Source organism: Dendropsophus ebraccatus, chromosome 15 (genome assembly GCF_027789765.1).
Source record: "Dendropsophus ebraccatus isolate aDenEbr1 chromosome 15, aDenEbr1.pat, whole genome shotgun sequence".
Classification (NCBI taxonomy): Eukaryota; Metazoa; Chordata; class Amphibia; order Anura; family Hylidae; genus Dendropsophus; species Dendropsophus ebraccatus.
In genome coordinates, this window is record NC_091468.1 from 26,325,733 (window position 1) to 26,353,124 (window position 27,392).

The 27,392-nt window shown below is 41.3% G+C and overlaps 1 protein-coding gene and 1 long non-coding RNA gene across 7 annotated transcripts in view; one reads left to right on the forward strand and one right to left on the reverse strand.

The window, feature by feature from the left end:
• The window catches only part of ALK (ALK receptor tyrosine kinase), a 405,981-nt gene that overhangs the window by 341,038 nt on the left and 37,551 nt on the right, over positions 1 to 27,392 (forward strand). For all 6 annotated transcript variants that reach the window (XM_069955319.1, XM_069955321.1, XM_069955318.1 and 3 more), the window contains 10 exons: positions 6,056 to 6,187; positions 8,084 to 8,228; positions 8,527 to 8,709; positions 11,333 to 11,431; positions 11,645 to 11,797; positions 12,166 to 12,279; positions 13,497 to 13,683; positions 19,710 to 19,797; positions 23,596 to 23,660; positions 23,889 to 24,018. In XM_069955319.1, the coding sequence (XP_069811420.1) occupies positions 6,056 to 6,187; positions 8,084 to 8,228; positions 8,527 to 8,709; positions 11,333 to 11,431; positions 11,645 to 11,797; positions 12,166 to 12,279; positions 13,497 to 13,683; positions 19,710 to 19,797; positions 23,596 to 23,660; positions 23,889 to 24,018 (1,296 nt within the window). The remainder of the gene's footprint in view (positions 1 to 6,055; positions 6,188 to 8,083; positions 8,229 to 8,526; positions 8,710 to 11,332; positions 11,432 to 11,644; positions 11,798 to 12,165; positions 12,280 to 13,496; positions 13,684 to 19,709; positions 19,798 to 23,595; positions 23,661 to 23,888; positions 24,019 to 27,392) is intronic.
• LOC138774445 (uncharacterized) lies at positions 11,518 to 17,580 on the reverse strand. The gene is made up of 3 exons (XR_011360314.1): positions 17,508 to 17,580; positions 13,899 to 13,955; positions 11,518 to 11,789 (listed from the first exon to the last, which is right to left on the reverse strand). It is a non-coding gene; the product is annotated as an uncharacterized lncRNA (long non-coding RNA).

Consider the following 27,392-nt stretch of genomic DNA (forward strand, 5'->3'; position numbering starts at 1 on the left):
TTCTCTGCATTTCTATGATTTCTTATGGGAAAATTTGCCTTGGTTTAAGAGTGGATTTGGATTACAAGCGCAGTCCCAGAACAAATTATGCTCGTAATCCAGGGCACCACTGTATAACTTTTCTTCAGTGCAATAGTTCATTGGTGTTAGTGTTTGAGGTAGCAGGTAGTAGTTTAGTGGAAGAAATAGACAAAGTGTTGCTTGTCTTGATAGGTTCAGGGGCTGTCTTGGGGGCCTTGCCTGAGTAGTACAGTACTCTGCCAAGATAGTTGGCAGTGTGACTTGTGAAGAAGAGTAGAAGACTCAGGGTTAAGATAAGGAGAGAAGAAGACCACTTTTTGCCAAACAAGTCCAGTGAGTGTCAGGTTTAGTTGTACAAGTCTTAAGTTTGCTCGACTGGGCAAAGCTAACCCCTCAAGATTACCCGAGTAGGCCAAGCTAGAGTCAATGGAGTACTTCAGCTGTTCCGCAGTTTGCTCCACTGCAGACTAATCCTAGATCTGGTTGGTCCTGACATGGTCAAAGGATCCCTGGTGTAGGCAAAGTATAACCCCCACAGTTACCCTACCTTTGGGCTTAGCGCGGGATAATAGCTTTCTCAAAGACTCTCATAGAAGAAGTCTGTGAGCTGTGGCTCCTGACAAGGGCTCTGGCCCACTGCCAGGCCCAGTAACAAGCCGCAGCAGGAACTCTTTCTCTATGTGTCTTGCTATCTCTACCTTCCACTAAAGAAGAACCTTCCCACCAGGAACTAACTCACTTTATAGTGGTGATCAGGTCTAACCTCCTATTTGTGGGGAACATACTAGAAAGAGGAGAATAAAGTGTGATAGGTGGATGGTGTGTGTGATGCCTGCAGCAGTGATTGGCTAACACAGAACATAGAACAAACAGCAGTTAACCCTTTTACCTTTAGCTGTGCACAAGATAGGGGAGAGTGAGACACCAAGTGGTGATAGTGCAGAAAGGCACCCATCATCCCAGAGTGTGGCACCTGACACAGTTACCTTTAGACAGATGGAATACAGGACTTAGTGGCATACCTGTTCTGGGAAACTACATCAGCGTGTCATTATCTTGTACCCCAAGTGTCAGTGTGTCAATATCTTGTACCCCAATTCTCAGCGTCTCATTATCCATTACTTCAAGGGTAAGTTTTATAAGTTATATAAGATTCTAAGTTCTGTAAGCACCATTGCTCTCGGTGCAGACATTATTTATGGGCATAAGTTTTGTACCCGTCTTATTAACAGTAAGTGACATGATGAGGATGTAAGCTGCTTCGGGTTATTTCATTAGTATTGACATCCTCTCCGGCTGGTAAACAAGAAGCATCAATACTTTCCTGGTCTGACCTCTCTACAGTAGATGGATAGAAACTCTTAACTTTTCCACTTAAAGGGAAACTAACGTTCGGTTACAAGGCTGTAACCTGCTATTATGTTTAAGGGCACCGAGGATGAAGGTGTGGTACTACACCGGCTTGCCCGCCACTCCCCATGAATACTCATCCGGTGCTGAGCGCCAGAGTGACATCACTGCAGAGCTCGAAATAAATATTCATAAGTAGGCATATGAGTTATGGTCAATTATATTTACTCCCTGGAAACCATCAGCATGATGCTGTTGTCAAATCTGTCTCCTTGTTGATGCACTCCATATAGCAAAATTAGATTCTTCCTATGTCCCATAAACTAACACTAAAAAAAACTATAAAAAAAAAACTGTGGCAGTCGCAAAGAGTAAAGACTGGTCACCATAGGAGACATTTATGAAGACCATCCCAATTTTCCCACTGGTTTCACTAAGGTGTAAATCATGGTAAATCAGGTACGTGAGGAGGCCACAGGCTTTCAAAAATACTTAAACTTGTCTTTATACCCATATTGCCTTGCTTTTTTTTTCCAAACAGAATTTTTTTGAAAAGGTCAGTCAAGTACAGAGCATGTAACAAGTAGGAACACGCAGGTCCCATTCGAAACTTAGATTCAGAATAAACATTGAAAGTGACCTCATTTTAAAATTTTATGCTATAATGAAATATTATTACAAAGACATTTAATTCTTAGAGACCTGGTATGCTCCAATTATTATAGGCTTAGGTGACCAGGGGTAGTGCGGCGCTAAACAATTATTCACAAAATAACACACATTACAAAGTTATACAACTTTGTAATGTGTGTTATGTATGTGAATGGCCCCCTTCCCCCTGTTTCCCCCCACCCATGCCAGTCCCGTAAGTGTGATGCACTATACTCACCTGATTCGTGTCGACCCCCATCTGAGACAATGATGTCATCTTCGGGCGGGCGGCCGAACCGCTCCATCCGTCTCTCGTACCGGCCCCCTCTGCCGCGTCATCAGCTGCTCAGCCGCGATTAGCTGAGCATAACTGTGCTCAGCCAATCGCGGCTGAGTACAGTTATGACGCGGCAGAGGAGGGCTGGCACGAGGGACAGATGGAGCGATTCGCCCGGCCACCCGAAAATGACATCATTTTCCCAAGATGGCGGACAGGGGTCTACACGAATCAGGTGAGTATAGTGCATCACACTTCCGGGTCTGGCGTGGGTGGGGGGAAACACGGGGAAGGGGGCCATTCACATACATAACACACATTACAAAGTTGTATAACTTTGTAATGTGTGTTATTTTTTGAATAATTGTTTAGCGCCGCACTACCCCTTTAACATTATAGTGATATTATCTAAATATTATATACCCACAGTAGGGTGCATCCAGGGGCTTTTAAGAGTGGCCTGAATTTGCTGGCTACGGTTGACAGAGGACAATGACAAAGTGTCGAAGATCACGAATATGAATACAGCAGCGTCCTTGGTGACGACCGTTCCCTATTCACGGCTCTTATCATCCGATACACGATATATATATTTAATCAAGTGAATTCAGGAAATTTTTAATAGAAGGGAAATATTAATTTGTTAGAAGCGGCTGAAGTGGATCCTGACTGAATGAGGGGAATAATCAGGTTCTAGTCCATTGGATTGAAGTTTATACAGTTAATTGGATTGTAATCAGAAGCCGCACAACAGATAGAGACGCTTCTAATGTCAGCGCCGATTCCTCACCACATCGCCGGGACTTTATTATTAGTCATTAAATCTTCTTTATATTCAACTCTTTTATGTAGGACTCATTTATTAGGGTGAATAGAAAAGTGGTCCCATCAGTCTACATGGATCAGCACGGAGGTCAGGATTAGGTACTTAAAGGGAACCCATCATGTTGATGTCTATAGGCTGATGTTGTCTCCTCAGGAATGCAGACTTTGCTCCTGAGACATCTTTAGCACTTCCCCACACTAAACCCTATGCATTAATCAGACCCCAGACTACACACTTTACTTTAATCAGACCCCAGACTAGACTCTATACATTAATCAGACCCCAGACTAGACCCTTTACATTAATCATACCCCAGACTAGAACCTATGCAATAATCAGACCCCAGACTAGACTCTATACATTAATTAGTCCACAGACTAGACCCTTTACATTATTTAGAGCCCAGACTAGACCCTTTACATTAATTAGACCCCAGACTAGACCCTATGCAATTATCAGACCCCAGACTAGACCCTATACATTAATAAGACCCCAGACTAGACTCTATACATCAGACTCCATACTAGACCCCATACATTATTTAGACCCCAGACTAGACTCTATACATTAATCAGACCCCAGACTACTCTATACATTAATCAGACCCCAGAATAGATCCAATAGTTAATGAGACTCCAGACTAGACCCTATTAATTGATCAGACTCCAGACTAGACTCTATACATTAAATGTCCCAAGGATAGACCCTATATATTAATCAAACGCTTACATTAATCAGACCCAAGACTAGACCATATACATTAATCAAACCTATACATTAATCCGACCCCAGAGTAGACCCTATACATGAATCCAACCCAAGGCTAAACCCTATATATTAAAGGAGAAGTCCAGCCCAAAGCTAAATTAGAGTATGTTATTGCAACATACTCTAGGAAAGACTTAAGGATTTAAATCTGTATAGTTTGGAGGAAAGAAGGGAAAGGGGGGACATGATTGAAACCTTTAAGTATGTTACAGGACTAAATAAGGTTCAGGAAGTACGTGTTTTTAGTAAAAAAAAACTGAGCTCAAGAACAAGAGGACGGAGTAAGAGGTTAGTTGGGGGAAAGATCAGAAACAACGTGAGAAAATATTACTTTACTGAAAGAGTATTAGATACTTGGAACAAACTTCAAGCAGATGTGGTTGGTAAATCTACAATAACAGAATTTAAACCTGTCTAGGATAAACCTATATCTATCCTAAGATAATAAGAAGGGAAATACTAAAAGGGCAGACTAGATGGACCCAGTGGTCGTTTTCTGCCAACAATCTTCTATGTTTTCATGTAACATAAAAATTATACACAATTCTCAATAGACACAGCCTGCACCTACAGCGTTGATGTCTCTATCCCGGGATGGTGTAACTCCTGGAGGTGCGGGCTGTACATCAGCTGCTGTGTGGGTGCAAACAGGATGACAGCTCCGGTATGAGGAGACGAAGGGAGACAGAGCCATACACAGCAGCCCCAGCCTGATGACCACAGTAGGAGTCCAAACTAGACCCTATTGTTAATCAAACTCTGGACTAGACCCTATACATATATCAGACTCCAGACTAGACTCCCCAGGTTAATCAAACACTAAATTAGACACAATACATTAAAAAGGTATTTCACTCAAACATAACTTTTGATATGTTGCTGCCCATGGTGAGGCTTACAATTCCTTTCATACTTATTCAGTCTCCTTCCTCCAGTTCTGAGCTGCTGCTTTCTGCTAAAAATCTGTGTGTGAGCCTTTCTTTCTATCTCCCCCTTCTCCACCCTCCCTTCTTAGACAGCTAAAGTAAACAAGTCTCTGAATGGCCTTATTTGCAACACTGTGGCTTCTTTGCAATGCTGGGAGGGTTAATCACAGTGAGTATATCAGCTACTTGACCTCCCAGCACTACAAAGAAGCTACAAAGTTTCAAATAAAGCCAGTCTTGTTTACATCAGCTGCCTCAGAAGGGAAGGGGGGTGGAGACAGAGAGAAAGGCTCACACAGTGATTTTTGTGTCTTCAGCAGAAAGCAGCAGCTCAGAACAGGGGGAAGGAGCATGAATGTCGCACCATAGGCTGCAACATATGAAAAGTTATGTTTGAGTGGAATACCCCTTTACTCATGCTCCAGACTAGACCCAATGAGTTAATTAGACCCCAGACTAACCCCGCCCCCCCCCCCTTCCTCTTTTCCATTTACTGCAAAATATCAGGAAATTGTAACTTGTTGCATCAGACACAACCCTGTCTGTTCTATAGAGAGGGGAGGGGGAGGAGGGAGGATGGAGTTAGCCGGCAGCAGAGAGCAGAGAACAAAGGAATACACAACACAGAGGTGGGTGACAGCGTATTCAGAGGTCTAAGAGGTCAGTGCTGACTGTCAGAGGAGATACTTGGGTGATTAACTGTAGATTAACTCTTTGTTCTCCTGTTTTGGTGCCTCATCTCTCTCCATTCCTCCCCTCTCCATAAGCAAGCCAAGAAGACAGGGGGGAGAGCTTCAAACTGCTTTTTCATGATAAAAATGCATTTTTCGGCTAATAAACCCAATTACAAAGTTTCTTAAAATTGCCTGTACTATTGATTTCTGCAAAAAACTAAAGGACAGTGACACTTTAAGGGGACCCCTTTACCCTATACATTAGTCAGACCTAAGACCAATCCCTCAAAATCAGTCAGGTTTCTGACCTTCTAAAAAAATCATTCTTTTTAAATTAATAAGACCCCACATAAGACCTACATAAGGAAAAGTCACTAACATAGCCACATAACAGCCCACATGCACCCAGGAGCTTGTAAGCTAGGCTCCTTCTCTAAGCTTTTCCATTCGTTTCAGTAAAGGATGAAGTGTGGAGATAACCTGGTGATAGGTACAGCATATCTAGACCTGTATCCTGGAGCCGGTGTCCTCCTTAACCATCTCTCCACTTCTCTCCACACAGACGGATCCCATCCTGAAAATGGTGTGCATGGGTGAAAACAACCAGATTGAGGAAGAACTCAGACTCAATGGGAGTGTAAGTGAATGGGCCGGCGGAGGAGGAGGAGGTGGAGGAGCCACTTATATTTTCAAGGTAATAGACAAGTACAATAATGCCTATATGTCACTCTCTTTCTACAGATACTGGTCAATGCATCTCACTCCTAACCTGACAGTTAAAGCACATCCAATACTCTGGTGACGTCCAAAGCCTCCCTCACTGACTATAAAGCACTGTACTTCTGCTCACAGCATTCTGGGAGATGTAGTGCTATTCTGCTGTTGTGTGGGATATACACTACATCTTCCACAATGCAACACAACAGAAACTGCTCTATTTAAAGGAACACAGAATTTGAAAATTGTGCACTGTTACTGGGCCATCTGGTGAAATTTAGCAGGACTCGGTCCCTGCAGTGAAATATCACAATACATTGTTGCGTGTTGCAGATGTGTAGGCTTTTACTCTCTTTACATCTCTCCATCACTAGGAGATACACTCGCTCTATAGAGGCGTGTGTATGCTATGGTTATAAAACAGCCATAGAAACTATAATGGCCATTCAGTGAGCATTAAAGGGGTTCTCCAAGTATAGAATAACATAGTTGCTTTCTTTCATAAACAGTTCCACTCTTGTCCTCAGGTTGTGTCTGTTATTGCAGCTCAGTTCCATTGAACGGCATGGAGTAGAGTTCAAAACTTTTGTTGTTCGTTACTTCAACTCTGTGTTCAGCACCATGGACAACACATTTATCACGGGGAACTGTCCCAATTGTTGTTATTATTGTAACTTTCTGTGTTGATAACCTTTGAACCACAAGAGATATTGCAAATCTCATTGCGGCAATCGACTACTGAGACTTTTGGTCTTCTCTGATACGCTACATGACCATTTAAAACTTGCCCTTGAGCCAATATGGCGGCTTTCTGCCATATTGCAGACATCTTAATGGCTATGCAGACACAGCTTAAAAGATAGGCCCCTCACCCATTACTTCATGGGGTATTCAGATAAATCATTTTCTTTCTAATTTCTGAAATAAAAGGGGGTCCTGAGAGTTTTGACTCACCTTGTATGCGTATATAATGCACTGGCTGTATACAGAGGTGCCAGGGGTCTCACCCTGCAGATTACTATACACATATTGTATCACTTATTTAGCAGAGACTTAAGGCATCAGCTATGATTCCGTTACTGAATGCATGGGGGTCTGAAAAGAGAATTACTGTATATTACATATATCTCTGCCATGTGTGAACATACCCCAAAGCTGGATTCATAATGTGAAGCTTAGTGCAATAGAACACAACACTAGCAATGTGACTAGCAATGATGCCCCCCATATTACTAGTCACATTGCTTCCCATAAAATTGCCCTTATATCAGTATTAGTTTTCACACTCCTATAAGGAAACATCTACTCAGGGACCCGACATCCAGATCCAATAGTTATTACTGTAAAGCTCCTATTTACAGTGGATAAAGCTGCATAGGATGCCGCCCCATGGGTGGTCCCCATCCCCGTTCCCTGAAGGTGATGATCAGCATTACAGCGCCCCCAATTACCAGAGAATTATAAAACTGGGGAGTGATGAGTATATAAAACCAAGGGCACCATGGAGGAGGGACTGTGATCCTGGTATGATAGAGTCTTTAATGGGAATGGGAATGGTGGACAGCAGGTTGTGGTTTTTGAGGCAAGCGCTGGGGAATCTGTTGGCACTATGCAAATAAATGTTATTATTAGTATTATCTATAAGATGTATGCGCTCACATCATGCTCCGAGCCCCTCATCTATCATTGCGTACAAGGTCCTTATGTTGGTGTCATCAGGACATTATGTGGTCTATAACCTTTAGAAACTGCAACTCCTAACAGTCAGGGCAGCACAGCTTCTATGGAAGGCAACGTTTATGTCTTAAAGGATCCCACAGAAAAAAAGAGGAATTTAGAAACTTTTCAAAAAAATTATCTCCATTTTTCACAGATAGAGAACGGAAAATATATCCCTCTGCTGATCGCCGCCGGAGGAGGAGGAAGAGCATATCGGGCAAAGGCCAACATAATTCACCCTGAGAGGCTGGAGAGTAATTCCACTACGACGGGGGTCAATGGGAAATCTGGGGCAGCAGGTAGATTTTTGGTTAATTACACTATTTTTACATCATGAGATCTCTTCAATCACTGGTAATTTTCACATTAAACCATAGTTTTCTTTTTTTTTTTTTTTTTTACTTGTAATACCCTGTCTTGCCACACGGTGCGCTGTTCATACTGCACTTCAATCTGAGGGCTTGGAGAAGAAAACTTTACAGCTCCACCTAGTGGACATTTTTTAACTAGTGTGATATTTAAAGCAAGACAAATTCTTACACTACTGCATATGAAAATTCTACCTGTGACATCTGTTCTATTGTTTTTGTTGTGCAGGAGGAGGAGGAGGCTGGGGTGATCACACATCATTCCCTTGGGCAGGAAAATCCCTCATAGATGGTGGAACTGGGGGGGAATCCTGCCCGCAGGCCATTAAGAAGTGGGGATGGGAAACAAGAGGGGGTTTCGGAGGTGGTGGAGGTGGCTGCTCCTCAGGTGGAGGAGGTGGAGGATATATAGGTAAGTAATATGTTTATTATATGTATATAGTGATATAGAGCATACTGGTATAAGCTGGGGGTCTCCTGTATATAGTGCTATATTTACAGCTGGCATAGGTGTACGCTGGTATAACCTGGGTATATAATTATATATTTACAGCTGGCATAGGTTATACATCCCCTGTATATAGTGATATGGTGTACTCTGGTATAACCTGAGTATATCATTATACATGTACAGCTGGTATAAGTTATACATTCCCTGTATATAGTGATATGGTGTACACTGGTATAACCTGGGTATATAATTATATATGTACAGATGTACAACCTGGGTATACACTGTATATAATTATATATGTACAGCTGGTATACCTTATACATCTCCTGTATATAGTGATATAGAGCATGCTGCTATAACCTGGGTATATAATTATATATGTATAGCTGGTATAAATTATACACCTCCTGTATATAGTGATATGGAGCATGCTGCTAAAACCTGGGCATTTCCTATATATAATTATATATGTACAGCTAGTATAACCTGGGCATTTCCTTTATATAATTGTATATGTACAGCTGGTATAGGTTATAAATCTCCTGTATATAGTGATATGGAGCATGCTGCTATAACCTGGGCATTTCCTATATATAATTATATATGTACAGCTAGTATAACCTGGGCATTTCCTTTATATAATTGTATATGTACAGCTGGTATAGGTTATAAATCTCCTGTATATAGTGATATGGAGCATGCAGGTATAACCTGGGTATCTCCTGTATATCGTGATATGGAGCATGCAGGTATAACCTGGGTATCTCTTGTATATAATTATATATGTACAGCTGGTATAACCTGGGTATCTCCTACAGTATATATAATAATATATGTACAGCTGGTATAACCTGGGTGTCTCCTGTATATAATTATAAATGTATAGCTGGTACAACCTGGGTATCTCCTGTATATAATTGTATATGTACAGCTGGTATAGGTTATAAATCTCCTGTATATAGTGATATGGAGCATGCTGGTATAACCTGGGTATACACTGTATATAATTATATATGTGTACAGCTGGTATAACCTGGGTATCTTCTACAGTATATATAAGTATATATGTACAGCTGATATAACCTGGGCATTGTCTGATGAATAATTGTACATTTATATACCGCTGGTATAAGGTAAGCACTTCATTGTACTCTGTGATTTACAGCATATTGGCAGTTGGTAAAAGTTGTAGAATATGAAGGTGACTTATTCAGGGGCAGATGAGATAAATGACTCTAGTTTATTACCAGTGTAGACTCCTGTAGACGTTATATTTGTAGTAATGTATTATAGAACATTATCCTGTCCTTTTCTGCATTATTTAGTGATTTATTTCCACACTCGGGAATTTCCTGAGCATTTTTAGCTCTCAGGTATCGGAGCAGACACTGCGCTGAGGTCATGGAAACCGAACGAGAGACTCACATTTATTTCACAGCTATGAATCAGAAACATCCTCATCCCTACATATAAAGGCTTTCTGTTTCTTTTTGTACACAATGTCTACACTGAATGCACATTTGTTGTCGAGTAATATTGTACTTGGACTTATGGCTTATTCTTTAGCTGTATCCAGAGCTGCATTCACAATTCTGCTGGTTGCAGGAGCTCTCATTTGCTGCCCTCTATGGGTTTAGTGTGTATAAAGTCAACTAAAGACACCAATGGCCTTACCCCTCCTGGACCCTCTTTCTTTTTATTAGCGCTTAACACAGCAACACAGTGCACTCCCCTATCCTGATTTGGTTGAAATGTATCAGCACAAGTAAAATGTATGAAGTCTATGAGAAGGGAGAGATTTGTTCTGTTGATTTAGCCCAGAATAGATAAATTGTATAGAGGAGGAGGAGGAGCAGGGTAATTCTTATGATTGGCTGAGCAGAGATGAAACACCTGATTGGCTTTGCAGGGATGAGACATCTGATTGACTGAGCAGAATGAGACATCTGATTTGGCTGAGCATGGGTGAGAAACCTGATTGGCTGAGCATGGGTGGGGCATGTGATTGGCTGAGCATGGGTGCGACACATGATTGGCTGAGCAGAAGGAAGACTCTTCAATGACTGACCAGAGGTGAGATATTTCATTGGCTGTCTACTCTAAATGTACATTTGTTGTTGAATAACATTGTACTTGTACTTAATGCTTATTAATTAGAAGTATCCATAGCTGCATTCACAATTCTGCTGGTTGCAGGACCTCGTATTTTCTGCCCTCTGCTGGTTCATTGTGTGTAAAGTCCAAAGACATCAATGGCCTTACCTATCTATACTAAGCGCTTCACTTCCTGGACCCTGATTGGATGAGCCTAATGGGACACCTGATTGGTTGAGCGGGGAGGAGATATGTGATCAGCTGAGCAGGTGTGAGACACCTAATTGGCTAAGCAGGGATGAGATATCTTATTGGCTGGGAAGGGATGAGTCACCTTATTGGTTGAGAGCAAACAATCAAGCTCTGGCATCACATTGGAAGGATCCCACGCTCCAACCAGACATTGAGAGAAATTCCGCTAGACGGAAAAGATCAGAAATCTGCAGGTTCTGCCATGAAATTAAAATTGTGAAATTTCTCTTGGTAGGAGGTAACGCAGCAGAAGACAACAGCCCCGATGCGGATGGTTGGGATGGGGTGTCTTACATCAGTCCTCTGGGAGTTCTCTACACCCCTCCCCTTAAAGGTAACTATTGTGCACTTGTCAGGGGGTCTATGGGGTAAGTAGCCATATACATGTACTTTACTATACAGGCCAGCTAGTATGTGGATATTAATGCAGATGGTAATTTGGATCCATGCAGCGTGCAGACAGCAAAGCTAAAGTGCTGGAGTACGGGACAGGAAGTACTGTCAGAGGAGCGGCAGGCATTGTCACAATTCTCATCTTGTTTCCTAGTGACAGAAAGTCATGGAGAAGTGGAGATAAAGCTGAACCTGAACTGCAGCCATTGTGAGATGGATGAATGTTACATAGACCCCGAATCCCAGGAGCTGATGTGTCACTGTGAGCTGGGCCGGACGCTGGCCGAGGACGGGGTCTCCTGTATTGGTAAGAACATAAGGATTATATTTGTAACATGTATCTAATAGTAACATAGTAAAAGAGACATAGTAATAGGGATATAGTAATATAGTGACACAGTAACAGATATAGTAATATGGATATAGTAATATAGTGACACGGCTACAGATATAGTAACATAATAATATGGATATAGTAATATAGGGAGACGGCAACAGATATAGTAACATAGTAATATGGATATAGTAATATAGTGACAAAGCAACAGATATAGTAATACAGGTGCAGTAACATAGTAACACTGACATAGTAACATAGTAATATTAGGTTATTTGTCTATGATCTCAGTGTTTTGTATGCAGTATAGTATGTGTGCATGTTGATTCATTTTCCAGACGACCAGCTGCAGTCGGCCCAGGAGACTCATCTCCCTCTGTCTCTGGTGTTGTCCATAGTGACGTCAGGGCTGGTGGCCGCCCTTATCCTGGCCTTCTCTGGTATAATGATTGGTGAGTTGCTAGCTGACTAGCATTGGGTGATGACCACAAGGCAGGGTCTATGGGCCGGTGGCAGCATCTAGAGAAGCCGTTGTAACTTCTTCAGGATGTAGCGGAGCAGCTGCACAGCCATCATCCATAGAGTATAATGGGGATTGGGGATGATCAGGGCATTGGTGGGGTCTGGTGGTCTCACTGCTACATTTCTCCATCAGTAATAATATAACACCAGCTGCAGGGGTAAAACTGATCACATGGGTGAGTGCCCCATTGCTGGTGCAGAGCGGTGTGTATCATTCTGGAGGTGCTTGCCCTCCGTCGTTCTACACACTTCACTTGGCACCACCACTCTAGCATTCGTCACACACGAGTGCCATTGAGTCTCCATCTGCCGCTTAGGTTGTTGAAAACTAAATTTGCCTGAAAGCCATAAAAGTAGAAAATTACAGAAAAAGACAGAATCTGGCAATTCCTCCTCACACCCGGTGACAGCCGCAGCCGCCGCTCCGGAACCGCTCCTGACAGCTCACAAATCCGTGAGAATTAGTCTGCCAGATGATTACAAGAGAGCGCTCCCTGGTCTGTAATAATGTAACGTGGTCTCAGGGTCCGGCCTGACTGCAGCAGCTTATTCATTTCTATAGGGTGAGCCGAGGACAGGACAGGCCAGGAGGATTGTTCTGTTGTCAGGACTGCCGGACAGGACAGTATTACACATTTTTGTTCAGCAGGATTATTATATAGGATAGGGTTAAATACAGAAGGTTTCAGTCATTATTACACATTATAGCCTAGTGGGACATTACACACTCCTATACACCGGATGGGACATTATAAATCTGTATGTACTGGGCAGGACATTACACATCGGTATACACAGAGAGGGAAATTACACATCTTTACATACTGGACAGGACATTACACATCTGTATGTACCGGGTGGGACATTACACATCTGTATACACTGGGCAGGATGGTACACATCTTTATACACTGTACAGGACATTACACATCGGTATACACAGGGAGGGACATTACACATCTATATACACTGGTCAGGACATTACACATGGGTATTACACATCTATACATACTGGGCAGGACATTACACATCTATACATACTGGGCAGGACGTTACACATCTATATACACTGGGACGGACATTACACATCTGTGTTGGTGTCAGTGTTGCTCATCATCCATATATTTTTTAATCTCTTTAACGTCAGTGTATCGGAGGAAGCACCAAGAACTCCAGGCCATACAGATGGAGCTACAGAGCCCAGACTACAAGCTCAGCAAAGTGCGGACATCCACCATCATGACGGACTACAACCCCAACTATTGCTTTGCGGGCAAAGTGACATCCATAGGGGACCTAAAGGAGGTGCCCAGAAAGAACATCTCCCTGATAAGGTAACAGCGAGTGTATTATAGAATATTACGTACAGTATACACCCTGTAATTGACTACAGTCGTAAACCTTCTCACACTATGGGCTGTGTATCCTTCAAAGCATGATTATAATGTTACAGCATTATTAATAATTTGTCTAGGTCAGACTTTCTAATCAGTAATCCCATGGATCTGAAGAAGAGTCTCCTGAATGGTTTTTGTAGATTCCAATTTACCTTGCAGTGTCGACCTCTTTCTGGACCATGACATGCTCACTTGAAGGAAATGTATCACTAGAATGAATCATTGTGTTATTTATTTATTTATTTATTTATTTTTAATTAATATCTTTTTATTTATTTTTTCTTTTTCCTATACAAAACAATATCATCACTACATCAATGCAATTTTTTATATACACACATGTATTACAAAAATAACCCCCATACAAAAAATTCCCCAAGTTACCCCTCCACCCTATCCACCCCCCCCCCCCCCTCCGGTCTGCCCTAAGAGAGAAGAAAGGAAAAAGAAAAAAAAACATGCCTCAACCCCTCACCTCTAATTCCCTGCTCCCTCATACTTTTCATAACATCTTTCCCATTTTTCACAACTTGGAGTCCCGGGAGCCATCCATTGTTTAATTATGATAAATCTAGCATAGAAAAGCATTTTTGTACCATTTTCTTACTCCTTTTTCTTGCAATAATGTTAGTAGTGTCTCCCAGCAAAGCTGTGACTGGGTTCAACTCAAATTTCACCTTACTCTTTCCTTCAATTTTTTTGTGCACTCTCCCCCAATACTCTTGCAAAGAACTACATGTCCAAAGCATACAGTATGTGCAAAATCCGCCTCCCCACAGCCACATCTCTGACACTTTCCATCCTTTCGCTTCCCTATTCTACAAAGGAGCATTGGGGTATAATATAATTGATGTACTATATTAAATTGAATAATTCTATGATTACCCATACTTGAGACTTCCTTAATACTTCTCAGCACTTTCTCCCACCTACTCTCATCTATTTCCCCAATTACTCCCTCCCATTTTTCCTTGCTTTTTATCCCAATCTGTTGTTCCTTTATAAGGTGCGAATATATTGTTGTAATCTCTTTCTTTTTGTCCCTCCCCTTAATTTTTCAACTAGTGGGCTGGGGCTACATACTTGCAGATTACTCTTATTCTGACTTACAACTAAGTCTTTCCTCTATCTTGTATTCTATTTTTAAAGCATCCCAACTTTTTATGTTGTTTCCCTCCATTATGTCTCTAACTGTTTTCACCCCCACCTCCTTTTACTACTCCCAGTTTCCTAATTTCCCCTAACTCATCATTTACCCACAGTGGGGCAAACTCCATTATTCCCTGATTATTTAGTGCTTTTTTCAACCAGTCCCACGTTCTAACTAAGGTCTTTACCATTACCCATTTGTTCCAAACTTTATTCCCCAAAACTCCTGTCTCCAGAATTTGAAAGATGTCCCAAGGTTCCATTACTGATGCTTTTACTCAAATACAAAAAAAAACCTATCCTGCTTCCACCTGGCCAACCAATATATTTGAGAAGCATAATAATATCTTTCCATATCTGGGACCCCCAGTCCACCTCTAGTCATTGGGATAAATAAATTCTCTAGCTTTGTTCTTACTCTTTTCCGTCCCCATATTAATGCATTTAACATCACCTTTATTCTTTTAAAACATTTTCTCTCTACCACTGTGGGGGTGGCACTAAATGCATACAAGAGTTTTGGTAACAGGACTTTCTTGATCAATACAATTTTATCTGCTTCAGAGATCATTAATCTTCCCCATAGTCTCACTTTTTTCTCCATTGTATTGATGATGGGCTCTATATTTAGCTTGTTAAACTGGACCAAATCCCTTGAAACCTGGATCCCCAAGTACCTAAAACTAGTCCCATCTTCTAAATTAGATAATGATGGAAAAAAATCTCCTTTTTATTACCCAAGGTCATCAGAGTGGACTTGGACCAGTTTATTAATAATCCTGAGAAAGTCCCCATTTCTTCCACTAATTCTATAACTCTTGGGAACGCTACAAGAGGGTTTTTTAAAAAGAACAAAAGATCATCAGCATACAAGGATATCCTGTCCCCTCCACCCCTCGCCCCAAATCCTTCTATAAGATCATCCGATCTAACCATAATTGCAAGGGGTTCAATTCCAAGGGCGAAGAGTAGAGGGGAGAGAGAACATCCCTGCCTAGTTCCCCTAGTGAGCCTGAACATCTCCGAATGGGTCTCCCCCGTCATTACACCAGCCCTTGGGTTTTTATACAGCAACTGAACCATCCCTATAAATTTCTCTCTCGCCCCAAAACATCTTAACACCTCCCACAGGTACTCCTACTCCATCCTGTCAAACGCTTTTGTTGCATCCAGAGACAGGATGGAGTGGGGTCCCTCATTCCCTGCCAATTGCATATTTTCAAAGAGACGTCTGATATTATGTCTCGCCATCCTCCCTGGAATAAACCCACATTGGTCCTCGTGAATTATACTACTTATCACTTTTCCTAATCTCAGGGCCAATATCTTAGAGAATAGTTTTGCATCACTGTTTATCAGTGAAATTGGCCTGTAGGCTTCAACATCCAAATGGTCCTTTCCCGGTTTAGGAAGCAGGATTATAGATGCTTCCTCCATTAAAGATGGCAATTCCTCCTCATCCACCGCCTCTATTAATGTCTGATGCAAACGAGACAACAAAAATTCATGCAAAAATATGCACCCTAAATAATTCGTAAGGCAGTCCATCTCTCCCCGGCGCTGAGTTACCCTTTATGGAGGCCAATACATACTTCAGCTCATCTAAAGATAAAGGAGCGTCCAACTCTTTCTTTTGCTGAGAGCTAATCTTAGGAAAAACAATTCCTCCCAGGAAGTGTTCCAGCTTTTGTTTATTATAACTACTCTCAGTTGTGTATAGTTTTTCATAATACTTTCTAAACTCTCCATTAATCTCCAATGGGTCATTGGTAATCTTGCCTGACTTGGTCCTGATTGCCTCTATGTTACTCTTGTCCCCCTGATTTTTGACCAGCGCCATTAGACCTTTGTTAGGTTTACCTGACCCCAAGAAGTTTTTCGATCTCATAAACTCTGCTTTATTTTTGGCTTTGTCGGCCAAGTACTTTTCTAAATCTTCTTCCCTATCCCTAAGCACACTTTCCAGCTGAGGTGATGGTGAATTTTTAATTTCTTCTTCTACTTTTTTGATTTGCCCCACTAGCTCCTTCTCCTTTTCCCTAAATTTCTTTTTTAACGTGCATGTTACCCCATAGTATTTTCCTCTCATTATAGCTTTAATCGTGTCCCAAACCACCACCACCCCCCCTTTAGCAGTGCCATAATTAATTTCCCATAAATCCCTAAATTCCCTTTCTATTTTTTTTAGTGTCCTCTATTATATGTAACAAATGTGTTATTACTGTGTTATCATTGTGTTATTACTTGAATGACTGCAGTTTTCTCACCAACTACTTGAGAAAACAATATGTCACTATTTCCTGACTTCTGCTGATCACTTTTCAGCTTTGCCGTGTAGACTGGGAACAGATAAGCAGAGTAATCCCACTATAAAAAGCGGAGGGGGCAAAGTAGGGACGTTTTAAACAATTCAGGGTTGGCAAAATTATACTTCCCCTTCTTATCAGGCTCTTGAGGGCGTCTGCCGCTTCAAATAATACAAAATAAGGCTGGCTTCACACTACGTATATTTCAGTCAGTATTGTGGTCCTCATATTGCAACCAAAACCTTATTATTATTATTATTATTATTATTCTTGATCATTACAGTCTCCTCATTCAGCTAATCTCACCCCATGTGACTTCAGGTTATGGTGTTTCTTAATGGTGCGTTTACACCTACAGGATCTGCAGCTGATTTTCTGCAGCAGATTTCAGTTAAATAACTGAACACAGCATCAGATTTGATGCTGTGTTCAGTTATTTAACTGAAATCTGCTGCAGAAAATCAGCTGCAGATCCTGTAGGTGTGAACGCACCCTAAAGGACCACGTCTACCGTGACCTACCTGCACCAAGGTCAGATCTGTAGCACGGTATTCCTCTTAATTTTGTGGTGATTCTGTGGAGGAAAACATGGTTTTGTAAATACTGTACGTTGTTAAAAACTAAGGAGGACATAATGAACATTTGTAGCATGATTTGTATAGATACAGTGCAACCTATTGGTGACTTATTTTACAAAAAATTTTTTACTAATAAATTGCAAGTACATCATCTGAAAGGCACATTGTCTGATTTTTGCCTCAGTTAGAGCATCAGACAACCCTCGGACACCTTTGAGTTGGGTGAGGTAAATTTTACTAAACCTATAAATATAAATTCTTTAAGATTTAAGAAAAAAAACATTCTCCTCCACAGTCTAGAATCATTACAAATATGATACTTTAAAAAAAATAAATAAATAAGGTTGTGGCATCTTTTAATCCATCTTTTAATCTTTTAATAAAGTGCAGTTGTCTGTCCCTCAGATGTGATGTTGTTAATAAAGTAAGCCTAAAAAAAAAAAAAAAAAAGAAAGAAAGAAGGAAGGAAAACAAACAGCAGATGCAAGAAGCAGGAGACATAGGCCCACAGTGGCTGCGGCTGTTTCTATACTTACACCACATAAGTTCTTTTAGTCCATAGATATATTAAGTTCCTGGTCAGTTTCCAAAAAATAAACTATGATGACAAGTTCTGCATTGTAAGTGGATCACGCTGGGGCCAACATACAGAGGAGTTCATATCACCCTTTAAGTGGATTTAGCCGAAAAATGAATGGCCTATAAGTAAAAGTCCAGGAAAAACTCTGGTGATGGATCTGTACATTAGCTGCATTAACTCCCATGAACTCTGCGGCTGCTGGGGCCGGAGCTTATCGCTGTCAGGAACTGGAAATTAACTCCAATTCTCCAATATGGGACAATATACGCGGTGACTTCACCCGCCGCAGATTGTTGTCCGTTATCATTAGATTTATGCCCCACCGCAAAAAGACCTCGCGCTAAAGTCACAGGCAATTTGTCAGAAGGATCCGAGGATAAGAAGAAGGATGAGACCCCGAGCCGAGAAGAAGTTCCGTCAAGTTTTAATGATAAATACGTTACAGACAATGTCCACAACCTGTCAGTCACCTAGTATAGAAGTCACCGGATAGCAGGACGCCACCGCTGTACAAAGACAATATATCCCAGCGAATAAAGCTCTTCTCTACCGAGGATTTATAGTGAATGTCAGACAACCCCAATCTCTGTGAATTACTTAAGAAATCTTCCCAGGGCAAATGACAAGTCTTGAGATGATAATAATGTAATTGCTGCCAGTGTCTTATAGCTGTGGGCAGCCGAAGTGCGGGTGTATAAGAGGTGGGAAGATCCAATTTAAAACAGAACAGAGATATGTAGATAGATAGATAGATAGATAGATAGATAGATAGATAGATAGATAGATAACCAGAGCATTACAAGGAACCACCACACAGGCTGTGTATTTTGCTCAGCACACGGCCATATCCCTCACCAACCTCATATTCTAATGATATGCACTGGTATTAGCAGGTCTAAAAACCGAAAACTGCTGTTTTTCTGAGATTGTATTTACAGTAAATCAGAATAAAGACCAGGAGAAAACACAATCCTAAGACATGTAAATGAGATGCAAAACAAAAGTAGAAAGAACAGGTAGTTTCAATGTGATATACAAAATATACTCTATAACTACTATAATACTGCTCCTGTATACAAGAATATAACTACTATAATACTGCTCCTGTATACAAGAATATAACTACTATACTACTGCTCCTATATACAAGAATATAACTACTATAATACTGCTCCTATTTACAAGAATATAAATACTATAATACTGCTCCTATATACAAGAATATAAATACTATAATACTGCTCCTATATACAAGAATATAACTACTGTAATACTGCCTCTAACTATCTATCTTATAAACATAAACTGAATTAGTGACATAATAGTCCTTTATCCCATTATATTTTGCAGAGGTTTAGGTCATGGAGCATTTGGAGAAGTCTATGAAGGTCAGGTGTTGTCCGGTCCTAATGACCCACCTCTAAAAGTTGCAGTGAAGGTATGTACCCTGTAAAGCAGATTTCTCATAGTGAATTCCACAGTGGATTCCCTAGACTATATACCATTCCCTATATACAGACTGTGCTTCAGGCTATAGAGCTTCATTGACAGCTCATTATATATTCAAGTAAATCTATGGAGAAGAGACTCAAAATGGCCATAAGGAAAGTATCGTAGACACAAATATAGATGGATTTAAAGGGGTTATCCGGAATAAGTCCACTTTCTTCCAGAAACAGCACCACTGTTGTCTCCAACGGGGTCTGCAATTTAGTTCCATTCACTTCAATGGAACTGAGTTACAAAACCTGCACCCAAACTGCAGGCAACAGTGGTGTTGTCTCTAAAAGAAAGTCTTGTAAAGATTGGGTTGATCTTCCATAGGAACCAGTCTCATGTGGAAAAGCTTTTTTACATTGTCAGAAATGCTCATCTTCAGCCAGGAGCACAATTGCGTTGGGTGGCAGAATTTTGGTGGGTGTATGTATGTGGTTAGTGTGTAAGCATGTCTATATGTGTGTTTGTGTCTTTAGGTGTACATAGAACCTCTCTATATGCCCCATCCATGGTCAGTACTTTCACTTTAGAGTAGGTAGGGAAACTATTATTACCCTCCTTAAACATCCCTGGCAAAGAGTCAACACTGTCGGAAAGTAGTAATGGGGCAGAATATGATCCTTTTTTTCACCTGACATTAAGTATCTTCCACCAACACTGGCTGGTCAGATGACCCCCTGGGTATTACCAGGTCTGGCCGGCATTTGCTGTTTTCCAGTCCCTTGCTTTCCCACTTTGCTGTATAGACTGGGACATAGTGATCAGAGTTATCTCACCATCAGTAGAGCATTGGTGATTTGATGGCAGCTCTACTGTCAGGCAAAATAGATACCACCTTTTTACATGGGCAGATGAGCACCGTCCCTGTGATCAGCACTCATTTACAGAGCCTTTAGACAGCTTGATTATTCAAGCAGCTGGGGCACATGAAAAATCTTAAAAATTTGTACGGCCATTAAAGGAAAACTATGAGCAGGTTAAAAGAATCTAACCTGCTGAGATGTCCCTATAGTGTACCGGGCGCTGAGGATGAAGGTAAGTTTCATCACCTGATAATTCGCTTTACAGGTTAATTGTTTATGACTAAGAAAGTTCAGTGACAGTTCCCGCCCCTGTAATGGCGGCCATATTAATTGCCATCCAGAAACAGCCAAATAACATTTGTAGCAATAGAATAGATTAGGAGGAATCGGCAGCTTAAATTATTTCTTGTTACTTTCTGTGGAAATGCCCTTTAAGGCCTTGCCCGTCTGATGAAGTAAATCAAAGATACATCAGGAACAATGTGGCAGAGGATCATTACTTGGGAGACAGACAAAAAGTTACAAAGTCTTTTTTTTTTTTTTTTTAGTTACTTTGTTAGATTTGATTGACGTCTTATTCTGAGAGCCAACAATAAATTCAGACTCCAGCCGGTGGGAGCCGAGCCGAGATGTCGGTGATTGTCAGCTCCTTCTGATTAAAGTAGATACAGGTCCAACATCCTCCATAAAACAGTATACACAGGAGCCATCCATTACCACTCTCCTACTGCACCGACGTGACTCAGGAACCCAGCGTCTGCTCGTAAAGCGTCCTGTCTGAGGCGCTGTAAATTATGGGGCGAGTCCTGCAGGTGTGCCTCCTCTCCATCCTGTGCACATTGGTGTCTGTGAGGTAGTATCGGGGGGAATATCCACTATATATGGGAACAAAGGGAACCTAACTACTATATGGGGGCACTGATGAGGCCTTACTACCATAAGATACTTCCTCCCCTAATGCAACCTTTTTTCATTTAACTTTTATTAGTTTACAAATAATTGATACAAGTGGAGCGCCGCAACGTAATTGCTTCATTATTTTGCAAACCGAAGGCGTAAAAACGACTCTGCAAAATATATATATATATATATATATATATATATATATATATATATATATATATATATATAATAAAAGAAACAGAAGAAGGCTGTAAAACAGCTTCAGAGCCCCGAGTAACTTCACTGAACCAATATAATGTTATAGGTCCAAGGACGGGGAAGAACTATCAACAGTTTTGGTGCCGATCGCTGTACTGAATTTCAACGCGTGAGCACAATGTATCAGGGCAGATGAAACGTTATGGTTTACAGTCACAATAGGGACTATAATTTGAAAGGGCAATTCAAATTTAGAGTAGCTTTACATGTACCGGATCGCAGCTGTATCAAATCTGCACCATCAAATCTGCTGCATCAGATCCGCAGCAGATTTGACAGTGCGGATATGGTACATGTGAAGCTACCCTTAAAGTACCACTCCAAGTAAAATGCATGCATTGGCAGTATATCCCTTTAGAGGGCGGTGCATGGCACAAAGCGAGATCCTCTATGACAAGCTCCACCCCCAGGGCAAGCATTGGACACAACACCATGTATAACTTTAACCCAGCATGCTTTTCAGTTTTTCCCAGCTGTAACAAGAGACTGCTTAACATGATAACCTAATCTATAGAATGACAAATCCATCTTTGCTATATCCTTTGCTAAATTGAGAGACCTGCCCCTTTAATTTGTATCTTTTAGACCTGGGGCCTTGTAAGATTTGTTAGGTAGAGTAATGGATAGAGCTGGCTCCTGATGAGAGGGGATGATGTGAAGAATCTGAATATTAAGCATTTGCCCACATCTTGTAAGTCAGCAGTTTGGTCTTTTTTGAAGTCTTCAAACTGTCGATACATTGAATTCTATAGATGCCGACTCAGCAACACGACAAGCGTCTGTTTTACCGTAACAAGTGTAGTTTCGGCTCAGGCATTTTTGATAATCTCTTGACAGGCTTCTCCCTCTGCGGTCGCTGTCATGTAAGGACTTTAAAGAGGACTGTTCCTGTGGGTGAGGGTTAGTGATATCAGCACAAGAGGGCATGGAGGTCACTGAATGGGGCACACATAGAGCCATACATTTTCCTAACACTCGACCTGTCATGATGCCTTGACTTGGTCATATATATATATTATTATTATTATTATTATGGCGCTGCTTTATCTTCCTTACTGAAAATGTCCTCTCTACCTTCTGTATAGGGTTGTGACCCCTATAAAGATATGTGTTTAGCTGTAAACTTGTACTTAGATACCACTGAGCCACCAGGGATATTAGATGTTAACCTCTAACCCACTTCAGATCCCTAAAGATATTCATTATTAACCCCTCAAGCATCACAGATTTACCACCACAGATAATAGAAAACCTTGAATTTATATGGACTCACCACTAACCCACCAGTGATATTATATGTTAAGGTGTATCCTACTTCAGGTTCCCACATATATACAGTATTAATCCATAACCATCCTAGAGCATTACAGATTTACTAAAAGGCCATCCTAAACCAGGAAAATCAGAAAAACTATAACCTTTAAAAGACACAATATAAATTGTAGTGTATAGAAATCCATTGCTGGGCAAGTGAGGCATTTAGTTGTAGGATAGTGTATGTATAGTAGCTATAGCAGAGAATTTGGTCTCATCACTGGACCACCAGGATCCTCTGAGATGTTAATCCATAACTTTCCTCAAACATCATAAATTAACCACCAGGTCACCAGAAATATTAGGGGTGAACCCCTACAACAACTCCAGACCACCAGGGATATTACAAGAATATTATCACAGACAGTGTACAACACAGTGTAAAATGTGTGATGATGAACACTTTTGGGGAAGTTAGATTATGTTAGTTCAGGTATAATTTCTATTTTTCTCTACCTTAGACTCTACCAGAAGTGTGCTCCGAGCAGGATGAGCTGGACTTTCTTATGGAGGCGCTGATAATCAGGTGAGCTACACATACAACATGGCATCAAAAACCTTACTTTTAATGCACATCCATCATGAGACTTGAGAGAGGCCACAAATATATAGCTTATAGATGCATTGCTCTCATTCTACCCAGCATTTCTTCTATGCTCATTACTACCCCCTGCTGGTAGGGCAGTTAATGCTGCCAGGAGGAATAGAAGAAGTGAATTCACCAATAAGGATATAACCCTGTTTTTCTCCACAGTAAATTCAACCACCAGAACATAGTGCGATGCATCGGAGTGAGCTTGCAGGCCCTGCCCCGATTTATTCTGCTGGAACTCATGGCTGGCGGAGATCTGAAGTCTTTTCTCAGGCAGACGCGACCAAGACTGGTGAGAAAAGCAAGATTAAAGGGATCTGTAAAATAGGTTACTATATTAAAACTGTGCCAATATATTTATAGATAACTATAATTAGTATCAGTTAAATGTTAATGTGTGATTTATTTGATCATATACAGGAAGGTAGTACTATCTGTATTCATACCATTTATATAGAAACTGGGAAGCAGTACTATCTGTGTTTATACCATTTACATAGAGACTAGAAGGAAGTACTCTCTGTGTTTATACCATTTACATAGAGACAGGGAGGCAGTACTAACTGTGTTTATACCATTTACACAGAGACAGGGAAGCAGTACTATCTTTGTTTATGCCACTTAGATAGAGACAGGGAAGCAGTACTATCTGTGTTTATATCATTAACATAGTCAAAGGGAGGCAGTACTATCTGTGGTTACACCATTTGTATAAAGACAGGAAGACAGTACTATCTGTGCTTATACTATTTGTGTAAAGACAGGAAGATACTACTATCTGTGCTTATACTATTTGTATAAAGACAAGAAGATACTACTATCTGTGCTTATACCTTTCGTATAAAGACAGGAAGGGGAGCAACAAAGAGATGGTAAAACAGTATGATCTGCTCACTCCATTTATAAAGAGTGTGATAGTACTATAGTACCCCATAGTACTATAGGTGCCTACATCATTAACATAAAAAGTAGGGGAGTATTACTCTCTCTCTGCTTACTTCAATTACAGAGAGAGACAGGAGAGCGGTACTATCTGTTCCTCACTGACAATAAGAGAAAATAGCGCTGCACCTCACACCTATGGCTGATACTAATGCTTCTCAGCTACATTTAAAAACCAACTCCAGGATGTTGGTATATAATTTGATCAAACCATATTGCCCCATGTACCAGTGTGCAGGTCTCCTGGCTCACATGGGTCCCTACACTAACTCACCACCGTGTCAGTCAGCGACCGCCATCCCTGCAAGGCGTGCACAACCAGGGAAGGGAGGCCATAGAACGGCCCTGCAACCCCACTGTCACAGGACCAATACCCAGAGGCCCCCGTAAATCCCAGCAGGCACCGCCGGCGGAGAAAGCTGTCACCAAACAACACAAGTGTGAACAAAGTCTAAAACACTCACCACACTCTAGCAGGTAGAATGGGAAGGAGGTTCCTCTGTTCTGTTCCTCACCTCTGTTACATGGGAGAAAAGCAGTACTATCTACAGTCTATAAGAAAGGATTTGGCACTGACCCTTCAGTGCGTGACATACAAAGCTTCTTTTATATCATCTGTAAAATCAGGCGAACACACAAACAGGTTTTAAAGATGACGCCAAACGCCCAACAGCGATGGCTGTTTCATAGTCACACTTAATCTTGGCTGTTTGTAGGTTCACCTGATTTTACAGATGAAATAAAAAGTTTTCTATTTCACGCACGACGGGTGAGTGCCATATCCTTTCTTCTTATAGACTATGTATTCTCTCCTGCATTCAGATATAGAGCACCACTCCAACTGCATACGATTGCTTTCAATGGTTCTACAACCTCCCGCTTGTCAATTTAACTCCGTAGTGCTGGTCTACCCTTCTACTGCCATTGTTATATCTATCTAACTCATATACAGAAAGGCATTACTAGCTGTACCTACATTTACAGGGAAAGACAGGGAAGCAAAAATATCTGTACCTACAGCATTTACAGTGACTGAGCTATTACTAACTGTACCTACATCATTTACAGGGAGAGAGGGGAAGGCAACACTATCTGTACCTACTTCTTATATAGGGAAAGGCAGAGAGGCAGTAATATCTGTATTTACACCACTAACATAGAGACAGGAAGGGCAGTAGGCTCTGAACTTACAAAATGAACATAGACACAGTAAGACAGTACTACTGTATATGTGCTCACATCATTTATAGGGATAGATAGAACTGTAGTAGTGTATGTGCCTCCATCATGTGGTACTTGGTACTCGATTGAGTATTAGGGTACTCGTTGGTACTCGTTACTCGGACGAGCATCTCGCACTTTTCGAGAAAATCTCATCATCCATTTCCTGTAAGTTTGGCACAATTTCTCAGCCAATCAACATGCAGGAGACTCTCCGGTACATCCTGCGATTACATGGGACCCATACATGTTGATAGCAGCGATTGGTTGGCCAGATTGGAGGACCCTGGCATATAAAAATCTCAGCCGCTGAGGCTCAGCTCACATGCATGCTGGAAGAGAATAGTGACAGAGCTGCTGTTTGTCAGGGAGAGCGTTAGGAAGGGAATTAGCGTTCCAGTAGGCAGGGAATACTAGCCAAACAACTAAACAGTCCTTTTAAGGGCTTAAAATCTTTATTTTTTTTTGTATATTTTGTTGTACATTATATTGCTATGATTTATAGTACAGCTGCATAAAACCTCACTGCTCATTGTCCTGTGTAACAGGTGGCATAGACCATATACCACCACCACATACACACAGACTATACGACAGCCTCCAAAAAACTAGTGCTAATAGTATATGATCTAATTTCTTAGTGCTGCCATATCGAATCTCACTGCTAATTGCCCTGTCTAATGGTGCGTTTACACAGGCAGATTTATCTGACAGATTTTGGAAACCAAAACCAGGAATGGATTTGAAAAGAGATCTGTCTTTCCTTTATGACCTGTTCCCTGTTTATGGTCTGTTCCTGGCTTTGGCTTCAAAAATCTGTCAGATAAATCTGTCTGTGTAAACACACCATAAGAGGGTGGCATCCACTATATACCTCCATTTACTCCAGACTGTATACCACAGCCTCCAAAAAACTAATGTGAACGGTATAGTGTTGCTGCGGTTCCTTAAAACCTACCCCAATTTGGCTGACTTGCTCACCAAGGTGCAGCACATCTGTGTGCATTTCTGCAAGTCAACCAGGGAAAGTTACCGCAACTGCTACAGTCAAATTCAAAGTCAAATTCAAACTCAAAACAGCAGTGGGGAGAAGTGGTGAGTCACATGATGCAGGGAAAGTTACCCCAACTGCTACAGTCAAATTCAAAGTCAAATTCAAACTCAAAACAACGGTGGGGAGAGTATGTGAGTCACTTGACTGCAAGTCACACCCCTGCTCCTTCCCCTGTGTCACATGCTGGCTCTGTCAGTCCCCCCGCCCAGGCCCAAGGCATAAGCGCCTCCCGCCCTACACCCACCCTTTCACCTCCACTATGCTCCACACCCTCCAGCAAGGTGTCCAAGCGCAGCGTTCAACTGTCCCTAAAACAGACCTTTGAACGGAAGCGCAAATACACTGCAACTCACCCACATGCATAAGCCCTAAAACTGCTGAGCCTGGAGATGCTGCCCTATCGGCTGGTAGAGACAGAGGCTTTTAGGAACCTCATGGCGGTTGCTGCC